The following is a 21,521-nucleotide window of genomic DNA, read 5'->3' as shown; positions in this document are numbered from 1 at the left end:
TTTTCCCCTTTGTGTGTAAAACAGGCTTTATGTGCAGAAAAACATTATAAAATTATCCACTATATAAATATATATAAAGTTTTAATATTTAAATGCACTGAGGTAAATTTTCAGCAAGATAGCACCTGTATAACAAATTATCTGTATAAAGTTATTCATAGGCATTAAACATATAAATGTCACCACTGAAGATCTGGATAAAGTTATGGTTGACATTTGCTGCTAGAACTTAAATGTGAAAGTTATAAAGAAAGCAGCTGAATATTGCCATTCTCTGTATGGCTTCTGCTCAAATACCACTCCTCTCTCAAAACACACAACTTTTACCATTTAAATGGCCATAAGTTTGGTGTTCTATGGCCAACAAAAACAAAACAAAAGGAGGGGTTGGCATCTGTTATCTGTATAAATCCTTTTCAGTGTTGACCTCAAGATTTCCAGAATGTCTAAGATACATTTTCCAAGGATTATTCTGGATAGGAGTTGTTGTATGAGACATTGTTAACTGATATTTAGCATGTCTAGACCATATGAGTCGCAGCCATAATATATAGTGTACACGGGATAGCATTCTAGGAGTTAAATCCTAAAAGAATATATGAGTAAGTAGAAAAAAGGCTTTGGCTGTATTTTTCTTTTAGGCAGTTGACTTTCCAATATGTCTGCCAAGATTCTGCAATGGAGCTTTGATAATTTTGATTGACAGGTGCTCTATCCAATTGAATTGGTCCTTTAGTGGGCATGTGGCTATGACAGTGATGGGTCAAACCCAGGTCAGGAAACTACAGTTACAAAGAATTACATGCACTGTTCTCAGGAAGAGCTTTCAATAACCGTCTCATGTGGAGGTAAGCCACAATGCATCAAAACGATCATGGGCCAAAAATGGAACTGAAAATGTTCATAAATTGAGCATTTAGGTAATTAAAAAAAACCTCACACCTCTTACTCAGGTCAGCAAGTTACATTGCTGAAAGTACTGAGGACTGCTCTTACTGACTTTTTTTTTAATGCTACCAGCAAAATGTTTTCACCATGAATGTTAAATATTGCATGCAGTAAGACTCAAGGCCCCCGCCCACCCATGCCTGAAAACAGTTGTAAGCAGGTGATACAGAGCTACTGTATTACAGAGGACAATCAAAGAGTTACAAGGACAAAAACAGCAAGTTTTTCACCAAAAGCCAAATACCTGGGAGGCTTGGATTCACGTGGACTCCCTGTGCCATGGTGCTGAATCACAAATCCATACAGAAGTTTTTAGAGTCTTCCCAAAAGGAAAAGACACAGATCTTCAATATCTGAAAGCCCAATAAAAGCAGTGTTAGCTCTGTCCCCTCTGTATGGAAATCAGTGAAGCTTAATGATGGAATTTGTGCATGACACAGGTTTAAACAGAAAGGCGGTATAGTAAGTCATGACCCTTGAAAGTTCAAAGCCCAGTTCCAGTACATATTCCACATACTTGAATGAGAGAACAGAGAAAACAATCCTCCACAAACGAGTCAATAAAATGCACAACAGTGGGGGGTTGACGGAAGAAGGCCCAACCAGTAGTGTTCACAAACAGAACTTTATTGCATCAACATGGGCTTGACTTAACACAAGTTGTGTTTCAGTTACAGAGCCTGCTTCAGGAGTCTAGAACTTACGCCCAACAAAGCAAAGGTAATAGTTTATTTATTTAAAAGATTTATATACCGCCTGAAATCTAGGCAGTTTACAGAACAACATACACAATAAATAATAGCAATACAACATTTACACAGAAACTATACTGCATCCTCCATTACTAACATGCTCATTTTATTCGTATAAATGCATTGACAAATAGTTGTGTCTTCAGGAATTTCTTAAAACTAGCCCTGGAATTACATAATTGTAAGTGACCTGTCAGTGTGTTCCAGAATTTCATTCCTACTATTGAAAACAGAATTTCTGACCCTGGCGAGAGTGTGGCGCTATGGTTAAAAGCTACAGCCTCAGCACCATGAGGTTGTGGGTTCAAACCCAAGCTGCTCCTTGTGATCGTGGGCAAGTCACTTAATCCGCCCATTGCCCCAGGTATATTAGATAGATTGTTAGCCTGCCAGGACAGACTGGGAAAAATGCTTGAGTACCTGAATAAATTCATGTAAACTGTTTTGAGCTTACCTGGGAGAACGGTATAGAAAATTAAATTAAAAAATAGTATGCGTCACATTTCTCCCTTTCATCAATGACAATTTCATATCATGAGCTGATCTCAATTCCCTTCTTGGACAATACAACTCCAACAATTCTTGAAAACATCTGGGGACTGTATGATATAAAACCCAATGTACTATCGATAGCACTTTTTATTGGATTCTTTGTTATACAGCAGGGGTCTCAAAGTCCCTCCTTGAGGGCTGCAATCCAGTCAGGTTTTCAGGATTTCCCCAATGAATATGCATGAGATCTATGTACATGCGCTGCTTTCAATGCATATTCATTGGGGAAATCCTGAAAACCCGACTGGATTGCGGCCCTCAAGGAGGGACTTTGAGATCCCTGTTATACAGGAAGCCAGTGCAACTGCTTCAGAATTGGTGAAATATGAGCCATCCATGAAGCAACATTATCAGTCTTGCTGCAAAATTCATCAAGACTTGTAATGCCTTACGGATGCAACATATGTATGCAAATGTCTCATGGATAATCAGGCTTTACGTGCAGTAGGGCAGGCTTAATGAGCCACTGATAATGCAGCATTCAGAGCGGGTTTGGATTACTCTCCTAATAGCTAGATTAGTAGTATTTAAATGAATTGTGTTAGAATTGATTATTAAGTAGCAAGGAATTTGATAGGGGTTTTATAGGGTTATTTCAAATTTGGGATTTTAATATTGTTTTGTTTGTATATTGTAGAGGGTGTCACCTCCTGAACAAGCCAAAATCTGCGAAACTCAAGACGGAGGGAGGGTTTGAATCTTTGTGTTGCATGTTAAATAGAGTATTAACGGTCAGGTGGCAAGGCAAGCCATGAAATGGAAGAACCACCAGTTACACTATAAAGATAAGCACACTGGAGAGATATATAAAAAAGATATGGTGATAAAAATATTGCAAAAATGTGACAAGACAAGGGCGGTTGGGACATCGATGTGGTTATGATGGTTCCGTGGTAACCCTTGCCTATCCTGTGGCATTTTGGTTATGGGTCTGAGCATATCATATTTAAAAAAAATATATTTTTTCTAAAATATTATTTTGAATGAGGAGTTGACTTAGTTCAAAGTGGACTTGTGTTTTTTGCTAGAAAGTTTTCTCACACACAAGTAGTGATTTTCAAGTGTACAACTAGAAAGCAATGGAAGTAAAACCCAGATGTCTCATGCTGTCCTCCTTTTTCTGGAACCATATGGTAACCCTGTGTAGGATGAATGGATGGAACCTTTTGCTAGTTATTGCTGGTCTCAAGACCATCTTTCCCAAACTTACATGAGGTGAATCTCTTATAGGTTTAGGAAAAAATCTCGCATAGGGCATGTCACCAATATTTTAATCCTGATCTTTCTAGATAGTAGTCTTTCTCAGGATTGATTCATGTGTCATGGGATCATTACCAGTCCACCAATTCCTCTGTCCTCACTATCAGCTCACAGAGTTCACAATAAATAAATCTGGACAGATGTACCTTGCTTGATACTGATAGACAGGAATATACATGCTGGGATTCTATTGATCTCTTTGCTCATTCTTCAGAAGCAGACAAGGTTGAAATCTCCATTTGTCACCAACAGCAAGAACCTCTGTTGAATGCAGTCCTTCCTCTGTTCTCTTCAGTTCATTCTTCTGCTTGGAAAATTAAAACACAGGAAGTTTACCATTGAGTGACTATTGTTTCTGCTGAGAATTTCCATGGCATGCACCTGCTAATGAGATCTCAGAAAATCATTCCATCCCTTTCTAGAACAAATCCTGGATTGTTTGCTATTTATATGAGGTGACCATGCCACAACCCATCTCATGGAACCAAAACCCCATGTGAGAATGCTGGGGCTCTAATCTTCTCTGAATAAAAGAGCTGTTAAGGTTATCACCTTCATCCCCCTTGTACACACAATTTTGCTTGTTCTTCTTTTCTGTGGACAGAGCAATTTTCAGAAGCTTTTATCGAGGTAAATGCTGATTTACCTGGAGAAACTGTTTCCTTCCTTATTCAGGTAAAGGTTTGCATGGGAATCAACATGCTTATTTTCCTTCAAGAGAACAGGAAGAGGGCTCGGGAGTATAGTAACACAAGATTTTAAAGCACTATTGGGCTATTTGGTGATATTGCCACAATTTCAGAAGAGATTCACAGATTTTGATGAGCATAAATCATAGTCCACTGGGCTAAAATATTCAAGTAGTCTGCAGGTATGATTTCTGGTCATGTGACTCGCAGTTAAAAATATTGATGTAGCCCACTGTTGAAAAAAAACCATGGATGTTCCTATCTTAATTCAAACTCGGTAATATCATGAATCTCTCCTACTCCTTCAGCTATATGTTCTGTATGCCTCTAAGAACTGATACATGTGGCAGGCAAGTACATGAGTCATGAACACTTAGAGGAAATCATCTCTAATGCAGGGTGAAAGAGGAGGGTTACTGAGCCTGGAACCACACTTAACCCAGCCTGGAATAACACATGTATTCTCAGAATGCCTGAGTCAGCAGGATTCTCTTTTCTGTGGGTTTGCAGAGGAATGAGGCTTTGGCTCAGACAATGTTTCTCGGTTGCAGGGTTTCCCTTCTCCTGAAGTTTGTGGCCAGCTGGCATTTCAGAAATGAATAACTTTAAAAGGTTCAGAACCCTGTAGATTAAATGTGCATTTCCTGTCTGAGAAACAATACTGCAGCCAGGAATTTTTCAGTACCACATTGTTTCATGGGTCGGAACATTCCTCTAAGGTGTGGGCTCAGATATCATCTGCTAGCTGTTAAGTCAAGACTTGGAGCTTTAATTTGGGGCACAAAATGCAATATGTGTGCTAGAAGGGCATAACTAACCAGCCAGCTGCTAGTGGCATTCACCCACATAGGGAAATTTTCAAATGCACGCTGTTACTAAAAGCTTTCTAAAAACTAAAAAATTAGTTTCTGATATAAACTAATTTTTTAGTTTAGGAGAGGAAGTTTATTCCAAATAGCCAGAGCTTGATAACTAAAACAAGCACTAAGTTGACGGAATAACTTAATTGATTTAGGCGATGGAAATTGTAAACAGAATTGATTTCATTGTATATGATCCTGTCTACCAATCATTAAGGAAATTAAGGGTCTCTTCTATCAAACTGCGCTAGCAGTTTTTAGCGCAAAGAGCCGCGCTGAATGGCCCTCTGAATGGAACTCTATGAGTGTCGGGAGAAGCACAGGCCAGTCCGCGTGGCTCACTGTGCTACAAACTGCTAGCGCAGTTTGATAGAAGAGGCCCTAAATACAGCAAATAAGGAGGAGCAAGGCCATGTAAAATATTAAAAGCCAATACCGTGTTTCCCCGAAAATAAGCCTCGAAAATAAGTACCCAGCCCTATCCCAAAAATAAGCCCTAGTCCCTGGATTCGCCAGCAGCAGCGCTTCCCCCTCCCCTGCCTCTGCCCCCTCCCCCGCCACGCAGCCGAACCCCCGCTGACACTTCCATCTCTCCCTCCTGTCCGAACCCGCCGACCCTCTGACCGTGAGACCTGCTACCTCCCTCCACAGAGCAGCATTGGCAGCACTCTAAAACAGGCTGCTTCGCGGCCTTCTCCCACCAGGGCATTCCCTCTGCCGCATCACTGATGATGTCATCAGCCATGCGGCGCACGGAAGGCCTTGGAGGGATAAGGCCATGAAGCAGCCTGTTTAGAGTGCGGTCGACGCTGCTTTGTGGAGGGAGGTATGTAGATATTGTGGTCGGGGGGTTTCGGATGGGAGGGAGAGATGGAAGAATGGGATGGCACGCGGGGGTTCGGCTGCATGGCAGGGGGGTTTGCTCATGGGTTCTGGTGCAGCTGCATGGAAGAAAGGGATAGAAGCAGGGCAAGGGTTCTGCTGCACAAGGGATGGGAGGGAGGGATAGAAAGATGCTGCAGAGGGAAGGCACAAGGGAATGGGTGAGAGGAGAGGAAAGATGCTGCACATGTGGGGGAGAGAAAGGAAAGAGGAAGAATTGAGATGGAGGAGAGGAAGGGAAAGATGATAATTGTACATTAAAAAATAAGACCTAGTGTGTTTTTTGGGCCCCCAAATTAATATGACAGTCTTTATTTTCAGAGAAACACGGTACACAGAGCTTATAAGTTATCCTAGCAGAAATTGGTAACCAATGTAATTGAACAAAGTAAGGTATAATCCTTTCATATTTGGGAATCGAGAATATAACTAACTGTACCCTTATTTGTACCTTTCTCCTCTATAGTCAACTCCAGGCTCTGCCCCTTCTTTCTTGTCACACCGTATGTATGGAACAGGCTGCCAGAGTCAATAAGTTATGCTCAATCTCTAGCAGTATTCAAATCCAAGCTAAAAGGTCACATTTTTGAAGCTACTTTCGACTCTAAACTCCCATTTACTGTCAGATACCTTTACCCAATGTATCATTCCTTCTACCAGAAACTCCCCAACCCTGAGATGTCCTGTCCATCTGTCCAAATTAGACTGTAAGCTCTTCTGAGCAGGGAAAGTCTATTGAATGTTAAATGTACAGTGCTGCATACGCCTTTCCGCTAGGACTCAGCACAAGACTAGAAGTAGGGAGCATCAGCACAGACTGTGGCAAAATTAAGGGAGTTTTGAGTTTTCAACCCCTCTCAGAAAATACAGAGAACAGGGCTAGATTCACCATTAGGTAAGACTAGGCAGTCACTTAGGGTGACAGCTTCCAGGGGGCAGCAAAGAGCAGCTGTTGTCAAAGCAAAACAATAGATCCTGACAGCCACATTAATTCCAAGAACCATCAATGCATATTTTAGCCCACCGGAAGGGTGGGTAATTTTCAAAGACTAGAGATAAGGACCAAACCTCTATGGTATGTGTGCTCCCTTATCCCTCTAATTCTCATTTAGTCCAACAAGTAATTAGAAAATACTGGCATGTCCTTAGTATATATCCCCAATTGCAGGAATTGCCAAAATTTGCCTTTACCCATAGTTGTAATCTGGGGGAAATGTTTAAGGCTAGGTTGCATAGAGAGAGTTATGGCCAGTAGGGAAAAGGAGGTATCGATGCCCCGGTATAAGACTTTGGTGAGACCTCATTTAGAATATTGTGTACAATTCTGGAGGCCGCACCTTCAAAACGATATAAAAAGGATGGAGTTGGTCCAGAGGAAGGCTACTAAAATGGTGTGTGGTCTTTGTGATAAGGCGTATGGGGACAGACTTAAAGATCTCAATCTATATACTTTGGAGGAAAGGCGGGAGAGGGGAGATATGCTAGAGACGTTTAAATACCTACATGGTGTAAATGCGCACGAGTCGAGTCTCTTTAATTTGAAAGGAAACGCTGCAATGAGCGGGCATAGGCTGAAGTTAAGAGGTGAGAGGCTCCGGAGTAATCTAAGGAAATACTTTTTTACAGAAAGGGTGGTAGATGCGTGGAGCAGTCTCCCGGAAGAGGTGGTGGAGACAGAGACCGTGTCTGAATTCAAAAGGGTCTGGGACAGGCACATGGGATCTCTCGGAGAGAGAAAGAGATAATGGTTACTGTGGATGGGCAGACTAGATGGGCCATTTGACTGTTATCTGCTATCATGCTTCTGATTTTATTAATAGCCTTTTAATCCCGTATGTTACGTCAAAATCCTTCCGCTCATCTTCTCAAAATCTTTTAGTTATACCTTCTTTAACATCAATTAATACTCTACGCACCAACAATTTTGCTGTTACTGCTCCTTCTCTCTGGAATTTATTGCCTATATATCTTCGTAACAAATCAGATATAAAACAATTTAAAACAGGATTAAAGACATTTTTATTCCGAGACGCTTTTGGTTAAAATGCCCTTTTAAGGGCTAAGTTTATAATTAAATCTTAATTTTTATTAATAATTTTTTACCTAACCTATTGTTTTAGCCATTGATGTTTTGCCTATCCTATATCAATTGTAGTTCTTCCCCATCCGTCCCTTTGTTGCCGTATGTCTGTGCAAGTCACTTGTTTTCCCTGTTTTAATATACGTCTCAATGTAACTGTTTAACTTGTTTTTAATGTAATTTTATTATGTTAACCGCTTAGAAATTAGATTAAGTGGTCAAATAATTATTTTAATAAACTTGAAACTTGATATGCAATATATCACCGATAATAATCCAGGTTGCTGCGTGCGGTCAGTGTTCATTCTGTGACTTAGCTTTACAAACCACAGCAGTGGATATCCCTCGCTGTAATCGCAAATTTAGGGCTCCTTTTACGAAGCTGCGCTAGCGTTTTTAGCGCACGCCAGCTGAAAAACTACCGCCTGCTTAAAAGGAGATGGTAGCGGCTAGCGCACATTAAACCGCTGGCACACCTTAGTAAAAGGAGCCCTTAGTTTACGTCGACACACCGACTGCACATCAGCAAGGGGTAGTGTATTGTATTATTTGCCCCTGTGGTTTATGCTATATCGGCCAGACCCAACGATCTATTAAGATACATATATCAGAATATCTGAGCACAATTAGGACCAATAAAATGGAGGCTTCGTTAACAGAACATTGGGTACGGCAGGCCACTTATTAAAACAATTCAAATTTGTGATGTTGTTGAAGGTACAACTCCGATATACAAGGAGCATAAATTAATTTACCAATGGAACACCATTGTTCGCTTTGGTCTTAATCATGAAATTGAATGACCCACCAAATAAGTGCCCTTAACGGGAGGCAAATTAAACAATTTTTGCAATAGTAGAATGAGAGAAGCTGATTGGATAACAGAAGGTCATATGATCACTATCTTTCCTTACATACAACAGTCCTTGTCCATAGCAGGCCGTACCTTTGTAGGGCCTGAATGTGGCACACAGCTATTTAGGCTTATGATTTAAGAATTAAGGTATTTGATCATATAAATAAAATTTATAGAGCAAGTATTTAAATATATTTATTGTAAATTAGCATGTTTTATAATAGCTCTTCCAGATTTACCATTGCTGGAATACAGTGGCATACCTAGCATATGTGACACCCGGGGCCCATCATTATTTGACACCTCCCCATCTGTATGAAAAACATGATTTTTAGTAACAATCCACACGTCACACATGAATACCTAGGAAAAGGCAGCATCTTACATACTGCAGTTAGCAGTACATCAATAAACCCATTGTAAAACTAAACAAGCCAGACTAGTACAGATCAATCCTACACAGTCAATCCTAACAGAAAGCCATGTCTTTTTGAACACACAGAACACAGAAAACACCTTCGTCTAGTATGTAATCACAAACTAACCCCTTCCCCTTTTACAAAACTGTAGTGTGGTTTTTAGCCACGGTGGTAACAGCTCAGATGCCAATGCTAAAAAACGCTCTACAGTTTTGTAAATGGGGAGATAGAATAAAAATACATAGACAAAGGTTAAACTGAAGCACCAATAAGCTGGACTCTGCATACAATGCAACATCACAGAAATAGTGATGCATCTCACCTAAAGCAAAAAATAAATAAATAATTATAATTTTTTTATACCTTGTCTTCTCTGGTTTCTGCTTTCCTCGTCTTTTTGTCACTCTCTTCCTTTCATCCACTGTCTACCCTCTCTCTGCCCCTTCTGTATGGCATCTTCTCTCTTTCTATTCCCGTTCTAGAAACTTTATGCATCCCCCTTCCATTTCTCCCTTCACCCCCATTAGTCTGGCATCCATCTTCTTCCCTTTCCTCCTCCAATGGTCTGGCATCTCTCCTCTCCTTCCCTTCCCTCTCCCACACCCACATGGTCTGGCATTTCATTCTCTCCTCTCCCTTCCCCCCACTTCCATCAGCATCTGCCCCCTTTCTCTCCCTCCAACCCAATTTCATGCAGTATCCTTCCCTCTTATGTCTCTTTCCCCGCAATTCCATCAGCATCTGCCCCTTTCTCTCCCTCCACCACGTTTCCATACCACCCTGACCCCCTTTCTCACCCTTCGCCATGATTCCATACCACCCTGACTCCCTTTCTCACCCTCCACACCCTTCCATACCACCCCGACCCCCTTTCTCAACCTTCACCATGATTCCATACCACCCTGACCCCCTTTCTCACCCTTCACCATGTTTCCATACCACTCTGACCCCCTTTCTCACCCTTCACCATGATTCCATACCACCCTGACCCCCTTTTCTCACCCTCCATACCCTTCCATAACACCCTGACCTCATTTCTCTCCCTTCACCACCCTACTATGCTCCTTTCTTTCGCCATCCCAAGTCAGCAAGGTCCCACGATGACTGCTTCTGCTCCGGATGGAAGAGGTAAGTGACGTCGGAGGGGGCTGGGCCGGCAGACGCAGGGAATTACGGCAAGATCCCGCGATGACTGCAGCTGCCGGTCCACCGCCCACCCCCCCCCCCCCCCCGATGTCACTTACTTCTTCCGGAACAGAGGCGGAAGATGGCGCAGTCATCGTGGGACCTTCGTTCCCTTCAGTGCGGCTGCCGACTCTGCTCTGTTATAAGTACAGCAGCTGCACTGAGGTGCCACTTGGAGCAGCGCGGGAGGTTCCGGATCCGGCCGGCTGTGCACCCACTTGGAGCATGCACCCGGGGCGGACCGCCCCCCCGACCATTGGAACGCCACTGCTGGAATATCATACTGGAACACGCTTACCAGGCAACTAAGGTTATGTGCAGAACATTAAAGCTTTAAGAAATTGTTGAAAACTAACAGCCTGTTTTACAAAGCCGCGCTAGCGACTGCCGCGCGGCAACAGCCCTGAAGCCCAAAGAGATTTAAAGGGTTTCGGGGCTGTTACTGTGCAGCAGCCGCTAGCGTGGCTTTGTAAAACAGGCCCTAAGTGAAAACAAAACCTAAAAATTCTTCAACAACATATTAAAATATTTAAAAAATATCCAGACAATCCCCCTCTTTTACTAAGGCGCGCTAGCCAATTTAGCACACGTTAAACTCTATGGACGTTATATTCTATTCTATGGACGTGTTAGCATTTAGCGCATGCTAATTTTTAGTGTGTGCTAAATCAGCTCAATGCTGGCGTTAAGGCCTAGCGCGTGGGCGGCAATGTAGCGTGCGCTATTCCGCATGTTAAAGCCCTAATGCAGATTAGTAAAAGGAGCCCTAAGTTTTTAAAATAAATACATTTTATCCTCCCCCCCCTTTTACGAAACTGCGATAGCAATTTCTAGCGCTGCTCCCAACGCTCTTAGGAACTCAATGAGTGTCGGAAGCAGCATGGGCCATTCAGCGCGGTTCCCCGCGCTAGAAACTGCTATCGTATTTTCGTAAAAGGTGACCTTAGTATTGTTCTCCCTGACGAAGCACAGTGACACTTGGCCTGAGTAGGAGAGCAAATACACAAGTGGACTTCTGAAAGATATACACTGGATTTTGCATCTATTGTTTCACGTTTGGGGATTTTGTGCAGCACATCGCACCACGTTTTCCAGATAAGTGATTTTATTATTTGAATATTTATACTATCAAAACAAAATAGGTTTTTGTTTATAGCCTTGATGTTATTACATTGAGTCTAATCTTGACAGATGGTGGGAACACAATGATGCGATGATGGTTCCCTTCAATTTGTGGCCCAGCATTGTTCTTATAACATTTGAATGTGAATGCTATTTAATATTCAATTTCCCAATTATTTGAGGTAATTTTCAAATAGCCCATTTATCTGGATAAATAACTTTTAGAAATTACCCTTTTTACTTGTATGTGTTTAAGGAGAGTGTGGTGTAGTGGTTGGAGCTACAGCCTCAACACCCTGAGGTTGTGAGTTCAAATCCCATGCTGCTCCTTGTGACCCTGTGCACTGGGACAGAAAGGGAAAATGTTTGAAGTACTTGTATGTAAGCTGTTTTGAATGTGGTTGTAAAACTACAAAAAGGCGGTATACAAGTCCCAATCCCTTTCCCTAATATTTGAAATCATGATGTCTTGGGGTGGGGGTGCAGATTAGTGACCTGAATGTTAATTTGGACGGGATGGGGGAAATAAGACCGAAGTTTCATCTAGGGTAGTCAATACTCTTGCACAGTCCTTGACAATGAACCAGGCACGTTAAGGGGAAGCAACCAGCAAAGGAAGAAGTGGGACCCTTAGATGAAGGAGACAGAAAGGGAGTGGTAACAGAGGAAAAAGAGATAGCTGACAAGTTGAACGAGTTCTTCACATCAGTCTTCACGAGGGAGGACACAACCAACATTCCGGAACCCGAAGAGATCGTAAATGGTGATCAGGATGATAAGCTGGTCCAACTAGCGGTAAGCCAAGAGGATGTCCTCAGGCAGATAGACAGGCTAAAGAGCGACAAATCGCCAGGACCGGACGGCATTCACCCAAGGGTACTCAAGGAACTAAGGAACGAAATAGCAGAGCCACTTCGACAAATATGCAACCTATCCTTAAAAACTGGAGAGATCCCGGAGGACTGGAAAATAGCAAATGTCACGCCCGTCTTCAAGAAGGGTTCTAGGGGTGACCCGGGAAACTACAGGCAGGTGAGCTTGACCTCGGTCCCGGGAAAGATGATGGAAGCGCTGATTAAGGACAGCATCTGTGAACACATCGATAACAATGGACAGCTAAAGTCGAGTCAACATGGCTTCTGCAAGGGTAGGTCATGCCTCACAAACTTATTGCACTTCTTTGAGGGGGGTAAACAGCCAGGTGGATAAAGGGGAATCCATAGACATCATCTACCTTGACTTCCAAAAAGCCTTTGACAAGGTACCACACGAAAGACTGCTTAAGAAGCTATGGAAACACGGGGTGCAAGGGGAGGTCCACCGATGGATCAAAAACTGGCTGGCAGACAGGAGACAGAGGGTCGGAGTAAAGGGCCATTACTCAGACTGGCAATGGGTCACGAGCGGAGTTCCGCAGGGGTCGGTGCTGGGACCGCTCCTGTTCAATATATTTATTAACGACCTGGAGGCGGGAACAAAATGTGAGGTCATTAAATTTGCGGATGACACCAAACTATACAGCAGGGTTAAAACCACGGAAGACTGTGAAGACCTACAAAAGGATCTGACGACACTGGAAGAGTGGGCCAAAAAGTGGCAAATGAGCTTCAACATAGGGAAATGCAAGGTCATGCATATAGGGAAAAAAAATCCGATGTTCACTTACAAAATGGGGGGATCACTGCTAGGGGTAAGTAACCTTGAAAGAGACCTGGGAGTGATGGTAGACACAACACTGAAGGCGTTGGCACAGTGCGCCACAGCCTCAAGGAAAGCAAACAAAATGTTGGGTATCATTAAGAAGGGTATCACGACCAGGACGAAGGAAGTCATCCTGCCACTGTATCGTGCAATGGTACGCCCGCATCTGGAGTACTGTGTCCAGTACTGGTCGCCGTACCTGAAGAAGGACATGGCAGTGCTTGAGGGAGTCCAGAAAAGAGCAACTAAGCTGATAAAGGGTATGGAGAACCTCCCATATACTGACAGACTGAAAAAGCTGGGGCTGTTCTCCCTGGAAAAGCGGAGACTTAGAGGAGACATGATAGAAACCTTCAAGATCCTGAAGGGCATAGAAAAAGTAGACAGGGACAGATTTTTCAAATTATGGGGAACCACAAGTACAAGGGGGCACTCGGAGAAATTGAAAGGGGACAGGTTTAGGCCAAACGCTAGGAAGTTCTTTTTCACCCAGAGGGTGGTGGATACATGGAATGCGCTTCCGGAGGCTGTGATAGGCAGGAGCATGTTACAGGGCTTCAAAGAAAGTTTGGATAGGTTCCTAGAGGACAAAGGGATTGAGGGGTATAGATAGAAGTAGAGGTAGGTTATAGGGATAGGAGTAGAGGTAGGTTAAAGAAATAGTCAGGGACCACTGCTCAGGCAATAGGCCTGATGGGCCGCCGCGGGAGCGGACCGCTGGGCGAGATGGACCTCTGGTCTGACTCAGCGGAGGCAACTTCTTATGTTCTTATGTTCATAGCATGTAAGAATCCAAAATGATCCCACAGCCTGCAGCGGCCCTACATTTCAAGAAAGCAAGCCCAGCCTGGAACAGTTACAAGAAATTACTTTATGTTCTCTGGTAGTCACGGGTTTGTGAAAGAGTACCTGAACCCTTGGATTGCAATATCATGCTTTTCTCAAATGTGGAAGACCGTGCAATAGAAATAATGATTCCAGCAACTTCTAGGGAAAGAAGGTGGGTGTTAACTGAAAATGAGTCTAAGTCCAATTTGGGCATATGGTGCTAGACGCCCAAAGTTGGCAGTAGGAATATGCCCGTTTTCGAAAAATTTGTCTAGAATAATTTTTTTGCAAAAATTGGACATCCAGGCTATTGTTCGCCCAGACCGCCAGGACGTCTGTGTGTATACCACATTTTCAACCAAAATTTTGTCCAAGTCCCAAATGCCCAGAACAAGACCATTTGGACATAGGAGGGGCCAATCTTGTAATGGACTGACTACCCAGACATGGCAACAGAGCAGTGGGGCACCTTAGAAGGCACTGCTGTGAACTTCACAAAAAGGGTGCCTGATAAACATTTCACCAGAACTCCCTTATAGGTTATGGTGAACCCCTCCTCCCCCAAACACACCCCAAAACCAACTATACCCATCTGTCTACAACCCCAATAGCCATTATGGCTGCAGGGGGCACCTATATGGCAGTTTAGGGTTTGGTGGGGTTTTGGTGGGTGCACATATTCCACCATAAATGTAGTGGTTAGAGTGGCTTATGGGCCTGGGTCCTTCTCTCTATGGTTCACTAACCCACCCCCCAGGCTATTTAAGATACCTGTGTGCAGCTCTACTAGGAGGGGGTGAGGAGGGGTCAATGAACACTGGGGTAGTGTGTGGGACAGGTATGTACTTTTTTATTCTGATTGTTGTGGGGGTGTGAGGGGGTCAGTGAACACTGGGGGAGTGAATGGGTCTTCGTCTCTGTAGTGGTTATCTGGTCACTTTGGATACTATTTTGGCACTTATGTCTGTTTTTACATACTTGATTTTACATCGTCTAACTCACAATGTTTAAGTTTCCTCCAGGATGTGTAGTAAAACATTCGATTATCCCTGCAGGACGACTAAGTCTAGGTTAGCCCCCATCCTGTCCACATACTGCCCTAACTATTCTTCCAGATATGCCCCTTTCAGTTCAGGGCACACAGCGGCATTCAGAGACATAAAAAGTCTTGTGACACGTCCAGAAAGTCAGTTTGATTATCGGCACTTGGACGACCAGTGTTTTAGGTCATCCAAGTGCCAACTTGGGCGGGTTTTTGGACGTATTTGATTATGAGTAGAGAATGACACGGTGACAAAATTCATCACTGTTCCCATCCCCGCAGATAACCGCGGGAAACCATCTTCATGTCATTCTTTAAGGAGAGAGGGAAGAATCAGAGTATGAATGGCCACAACCACTGACCCTCAAGCTCTGCGTTGAAGAATGCTGGTGTAGAAGGACTGAGGCTGAAATAGACACTAAAAAATGACATGGGATTATTTCCTGCGGTTATCCGTGGGGACGGGGATGGTGATGAATTTTGTCACCGTGTCATTCTCTAATTATGAGCCCCTTAGACTGTTGCCACAGTGTTAGCACAAAGGTATTAGGTACCCCAGGGGATTCTTCAACCTTGTGCCATCCTCAAGTAACTTGCAGGCCAGAGTGCCCTTCCTCCTTGATTCTACAAAATCATACTTTTAAATATTAAACTTTGTTTCATATACAGTGGTGCCTCACACAACGAACTTAATTCGTTCCAGGAGCAAGTTTGTTATGCGAAAAGTTCGTTATGTGAAACGCGTTAAGCGCAGTGACTAACGACTGCCTGCAGTGCCTGCACGGAAGGATGCAATACATCGGCAGCGATCGTGGAAGCTCGGGCGACTTCGTTGTGTGAAACGAAGTTCGTTGTATGAATCATGACATGAAGTTCGTTGTGTGCAGCGTTCGCTGTGCGAGGCGTTCTTTATGCGAGGCACCACTGTATATCATTGTATGTAGGTACACTACACACCCATATAGTAAGGAAGGCAATTTCCAAAAGCCACCTGAGTAAATGGGTTGTTTAAAATTATTCACCTGCTAGACATATAAAAGTATACCTTGCTGATTTTTGGTTTTCTGGGTTTTTTTTTTTGTTTTTTTTAAGTTTATGTGGCTGTTAGGGTTGATTGTTGACTTCTGCTGCTCCTTGCCATACCTCACCTCCTCCCTCCCCCCAAGCTGTCATCCTAAGCAACTGCTTAATTTGCATACTGGTTAAGCCAGCCCTGCCATCAAAGACTCATGAAATTTCCATGCAATAACTGTACCTCCTTCCTAATACTGCCCAGCACTCATGAATGTCCCATGCCAGGAACAATCAGCCTTCTAACGCTGCAAGAGCCCTACCAGTTTCAGCTGCCAGCTGCTTTGGGAGTTTCCAACAAAGACTGTGGATGCCTTAAATAACAAAAGTTCCCATGGACACATCCTGGTTTGGAAATGACAGATAAACGGGTTCCAAGTAACATGTAGTAATTTTGTGCTGGGCTTGACATTACTTCTGGACTCTGAAAGGAAGATAATTATCTGTTTTCATCGGAGCAGCAGAACACAACCTACTGCTGTCCTAATCATCTAACATCCACACAGAACAAACACTGCTTCCTCCAGTCCCAGAGAAGAACACCAGAGGGGACAGTTACTGAATATGAGTCAGGCCCTGCTCACCTCCAGCTCCATTACTGTAAGGATTGTCATTTATTTATTTATTCAATTTCCTATATCACTCTCCCAGGGGAGCTTAGAACAGTTTACATGAATTTATTCAGGTACTTGAGCATTTTTCCCTGTCTATCCCAACAGGCTCACAATCTATATACCTGGGGCAATGGCGGGGGGGGGGGGGAATTAAGTGACTTGCCCAGGGTCACAAGGAGCAGCATGGGCTGCTGAGGCTGTAGCTTTTTTTTAGTTCAAGTATTTTTATTAATTTTATATGATATATTAACAAGATATACAGGTGTTATCTAGGACATAAAACAATCCAACTTTACAAATCATGGGTGATATATAAAAAAAAACCCAACACAACCCCCAGTTATTTCATGTCTTATATATATTGAGTAAAATGCATGTTACATTTTGTGAGTTAGATCCCATCCCGTCACAATGGCTATCGTGCTCTAGACACGGGCTATCGGCTTTGGCTTTAAATATGATATAATAGTTTAAATAAGGGTGAGGCCCCAGTATACTGGAAAAAGGCAGTTATTAAACCTATTTTGAAGAACGAAGATCTAGATATATTTAAGCCAACTAGTTATAGGCCAGTTTCAAATCTTTGCTTTTTAGCAAAACTACCAGAGTGGATAGTTTTAGAGCAATTGGTCTCTTATTTTGAGTCAACAAAGGTTCTAAATCAAAAGACAGGCAAAATTTCGAACTATACACAGTACTGAGACAGTTTTAGCAGGTTTCCTTAGTGAAGTTCACTCTATCTTGGATCACGTGAACTTCGCTATGGTAATATCTTTAGATCTGAGCTCAGCATTCGATCTAATTGACCATGTACTTCTATTGAGATTGCTCCATGAGATAGGTTTAATAGGAGTGGTTTGGGATTGGTTTGCAGCCTTTCTCCGGGATCATACTTTTAGAGAAGTTATGGATGGGTCAACATCCAGTGATAGATTAATGGACTGTGGGGTACCACAAGGCTCAGCCCTTTCACCTATTCTATTTAATATATTTTTGAGTCCTCTTGCAAGACGAATTCAGGAATTAGGAATCAGTACATATATCTATGCAGATGATATTTTGTTGGTATATGATTTAGCCCCTTCAACATTGGATCTGAGCCCTCTTTTGGATGGTTTAGATAGAAGAATGGTTGGAAGAACATGGACTAATATTGAATATGTCGAAAACAGTAGCATGTTGTATTTCCGGTGACAAGGTAACACCACAACTAGATCTTTCACTACACCATCAACATATAGAGACAGTAGATAGTTTTAAGTATTTGGGAATTATAATTGACTGTCATTTGAATTTTGAGAAGCAGGTTTCATCTACAGTTACGAAAGGATTTGGGGCATTAAGACAACATAGAGCTATTCGAGATTTCCTAGATGAGAAATCGTTACATACTTTAATCCATGATTTTGTTCTATCTAAATTGGATTATGGCAACTTGGTATATGCGGGAAACGTTTACAAACTGTACAAAATGCGGCAATTCGGCTGTTAGGTCGCGCACACATCTATGATCATGTAACTCTATTATATTTGAAATTCCATTGGTTTCCAATGGAATTTAGAATTAAATTTAAAATCCTGATGCTGGCACATAGGGCATTATTTGAATTACAATCATTATATCTCTCTATTCTAGTGTTATTTTACACACCTAGTTGCTCATTGAGATTGTTAACTGACAATAGAGTAGCTGTTCCCCAAATCTCAAAGGCTCACCTCGCCTCAACCAGAAATGGTGCATTTTTCTACTTGGTTCCAATATTGTGGAACAATTTACCAGTAGAGTTAAGGAAGGAAGAATCATTTCAAAATTTTAAGAGACATCTAAAAGCACATTTTTTTTTCAAATGGCTCTCCCGAATTGAATGATGGAATGGGGATCGCAATTTGCCTTAATTTGCATCAATTTGTACTAATTCGTGTTGATTTGGATTTATTTATTTCATATAACAGTTTTGGTGGATGCACTCAAGCTCTGCCAGTGGCGGATCTGTGAAGTGTGCTGTGCCGGGAGTTGTATTAAGACCTGCACTAAAATATGACTTTTTGCTCTTAGGCCGCTTCAGAGTCTTTTCTATCCCTTAAATTTGTTTTATTTTATTTTTAATTTTTTATCTTCTTTCATTATTTCTGTTTTCTATTTCTTTAATTTTTGATCTTGAAAATGTATCATGTGTTATGATATATTTTTAGTTTATCAGGTACTTTAGCTAGATTGTGAGCCTTCGGGACAGATAGGGTAGTTTTTCTCAAGTACCTAATTTCATTTTAGTTTGATTCTTTGTAAACCGCTTAGGTCAGTAAAATGCAGGAGTGGTATATCAAATCTTAAATAAACATAAGTAAACATATAGTAGGTCAGTACACACATTATCAGTGAAGGGTATATATGTGAACATGTAATAGAACTCCCAACGAGCATCATGTATTAACTTAATCTAAAAAGAGATGATCAATACATATACTGAGGCTGTAGCTTTAGCCACTGTGCCACACTCTCCCACAATGTTAGTGCTAGTGGAGTTCTACAGAATGGCTGACCCTGCAACTTCATTTTGCATAACCTTTCCTGCTGCACCATGGGAGAAAAGGAACGTGAAAAATAAAACTTAACTTACACAAGTGATGGAAGCATTGCACACGTTTTGACACAATCTAGACCTAATTACATTTTTCCGCATGTTGAATAACTTTTGGGTACTGGACAAAAGGAGCCATGAAGATCAGAGTGCACACTGCTGAGGGGAGTAAATGGAATGAGCAGTAACCTTGAAAAGCTTGAGGAGTGGTCAATTGGTTAGCAGTTCAAATTCAGTGCAAAAAAGTGCCGAGTGAACCATTTTATGTGCCGAAGTCCACGGTAGCTGTGCAAGATTGAGGTGCACCTTCCAGAAGAGAGGCTCAGAGGTGTCTGATGATGGCAGAATGGCAAAACTGTGTGTGATAGAGAAGTGGCTACAGATGTTGAGCTGCAGAGAAAGAGGCATAACCAGCGGTAAAAAAGGACGATAATGCTTCTGTACAGGTTCTTGGTAAAGCCTATGTTCAGTTTTAGAGGCTGCATCTCAGAAAGGACAGAAGTAACTCAGGTAAAGGGAACCAAAATGGTGCTGGGCCTGCAGCAGCAGTGGCGTACCTGGCTTGGCTGCCACATGCAATAGAGCACCCTCTCCTCTGGGTGGAGCACCCCCTCTTCCAAGCAGTGGAGGGTGCATGGAGCTGTCGCTGCTGAGAAAGGTAAAAGGTCTTTCTGTTGTGCGGGGGTTAAGTTATGGAACTCCTTAGTGGGTCAGATACGAAATTGCTGTGATAAGGGTAGGTTCAGAAAATTACTAAAGACGCAGCTATTCGTTGATGCCTTTTTTTAGTTATTTCAGCTAAAATTGATGAATTATCTATGAGCTCCTCTTTCCACATTATGGTATTTCCCTGAGGATTGTATGTATTTCTTTTTATTATATGATTATTTTATCATGTATTTGCTTTTATTTGGTCGTCATTTTAAAATTTCGTATGTAAACCATGTAAACCATTTCGTTTTAAACGATATATAAATTTTTAAAAATAAATAAATTTTGTATGGTAAAAAAGAGGACAAGTGGCCCTGGCCCATTCCACCCCAGCTCCACCCTGTTGTGCCCCAGCCCCGCCCCCCTCACAACCGCATCTCTTCTTCCCGGAGCTAGGGGCCGCACCTGTTAGCCCTCCGAGCATCTGTGGATGTGACGCGATGACGTCACACACATGCACGCATGCGACATCATGGTGTCACATCTGCACATGGAGGCCCTCCAGACGCAGCAACGAGCTCTAGCAGAGACAGGGTCATCCAAAACCCAGACCAAGTGCCGAGTTTTCTAAATCCTTCCGGACACCTGGACAGTCCTCTAAAAAGAGGACATGTCCGAGTAAATCTAATCATCTGGTAATCCTAGCTGTCATAGGGTCATAGTCTGCCTGTGCGCAGCAGTCGGCTCTGCTGGTTCCCTGCCCCAGAACGGGAAATTGACATCAGAGGGTGCAAGGTAGAAGGTGGACTATATGGACTGTTATCCCATGGCTACACCTGGGCGGAGCGCACCCATCGCCCCATCCTTGGTACACCTCTGTGCAGCAGATATCATATGAGATTATTTCAGGCTCTAAATGTGTACCTTAGAGGAAAGGAGAGACAGGGGAACTATGTTATAGACATTCAGATAGAAACAGAAACAGAAAAAAAAAAAAAAAAGCTACATAGATGGAAATCTAAAAAAGAAAGAAAGAAAGTAGGTTGAACAATGGAAAATCCACAAGAATTCAAAAGAAAGGTCTAAAACATGAGGTTTATTAGTAAGCCACCACATGGAAATGATAAGTGATCGTAGCAGTAGTAATTCAACAGACCTTTTTTTAAAAAAAAAATTTAATTTGTTTTCTCTCCCATCTTCCCCAAAGCTCTCAGAATGGATTGACACAGAACTGTGTTTCGGTGTATAATTCTAAACTTATTCACTGCAAAACTGAACAAAAGGCTACCTTACTGAAGGTACTAAGGCTTCAAAATGTGGGAGATCATACCTGAAAAGTATTAATACGCAAACTGACCTGCTGCAAATCAGAAGTAACAGAACCAGGGTTCTTGATATGCAGCTTTAAGGAGGTAGATTAAAGAATGACA

General features: G+C 42.3%; 1 protein-coding gene across 9 annotated transcripts in view; it reads right to left on the bottom strand.

Moving 5' to 3' along the window:
* The window catches only part of KANK3 (KN motif and ankyrin repeat domains 3), a 149,765-nt gene that overhangs the window by 36,289 nt on the left and 91,955 nt on the right, over positions 1–21,521 (bottom strand). For 5 of the 9 annotated variants that reach the window (XM_033954736.1, XM_033954735.1, XM_033954740.1 and 2 more), the window contains 2 exons: positions 3,659–3,816; positions 1,193–1,301 (listed from right to left, as the gene is read on the bottom strand). In XM_033954736.1, coding sequence (XP_033810627.1) covers positions 1,193–1,229 — 37 coding nt within the window. In that variant the 5' untranslated portion in view covers positions 1,230–1,301; positions 3,659–3,816. Of the gene's footprint in view, positions 1–1,192; positions 1,302–3,658; positions 3,820–21,521 lie in introns of all 9 variants that reach the window. The other 4 variants (XM_033954734.1, XM_033954741.1, XM_033954742.1 and 1 more) reach the window with 1 other exon arrangement.

The sequence above is a fragment of the Geotrypetes seraphini genome, chromosome 8 (genome assembly GCF_902459505.1).
Source record: "Geotrypetes seraphini chromosome 8, aGeoSer1.1, whole genome shotgun sequence".
Lineage (NCBI taxonomy): Eukaryota > Metazoa > Chordata > Amphibia > Gymnophiona > Dermophiidae > Geotrypetes > Geotrypetes seraphini.
This window is presented reverse-complemented; position numbering and strand designations above follow the sequence as displayed.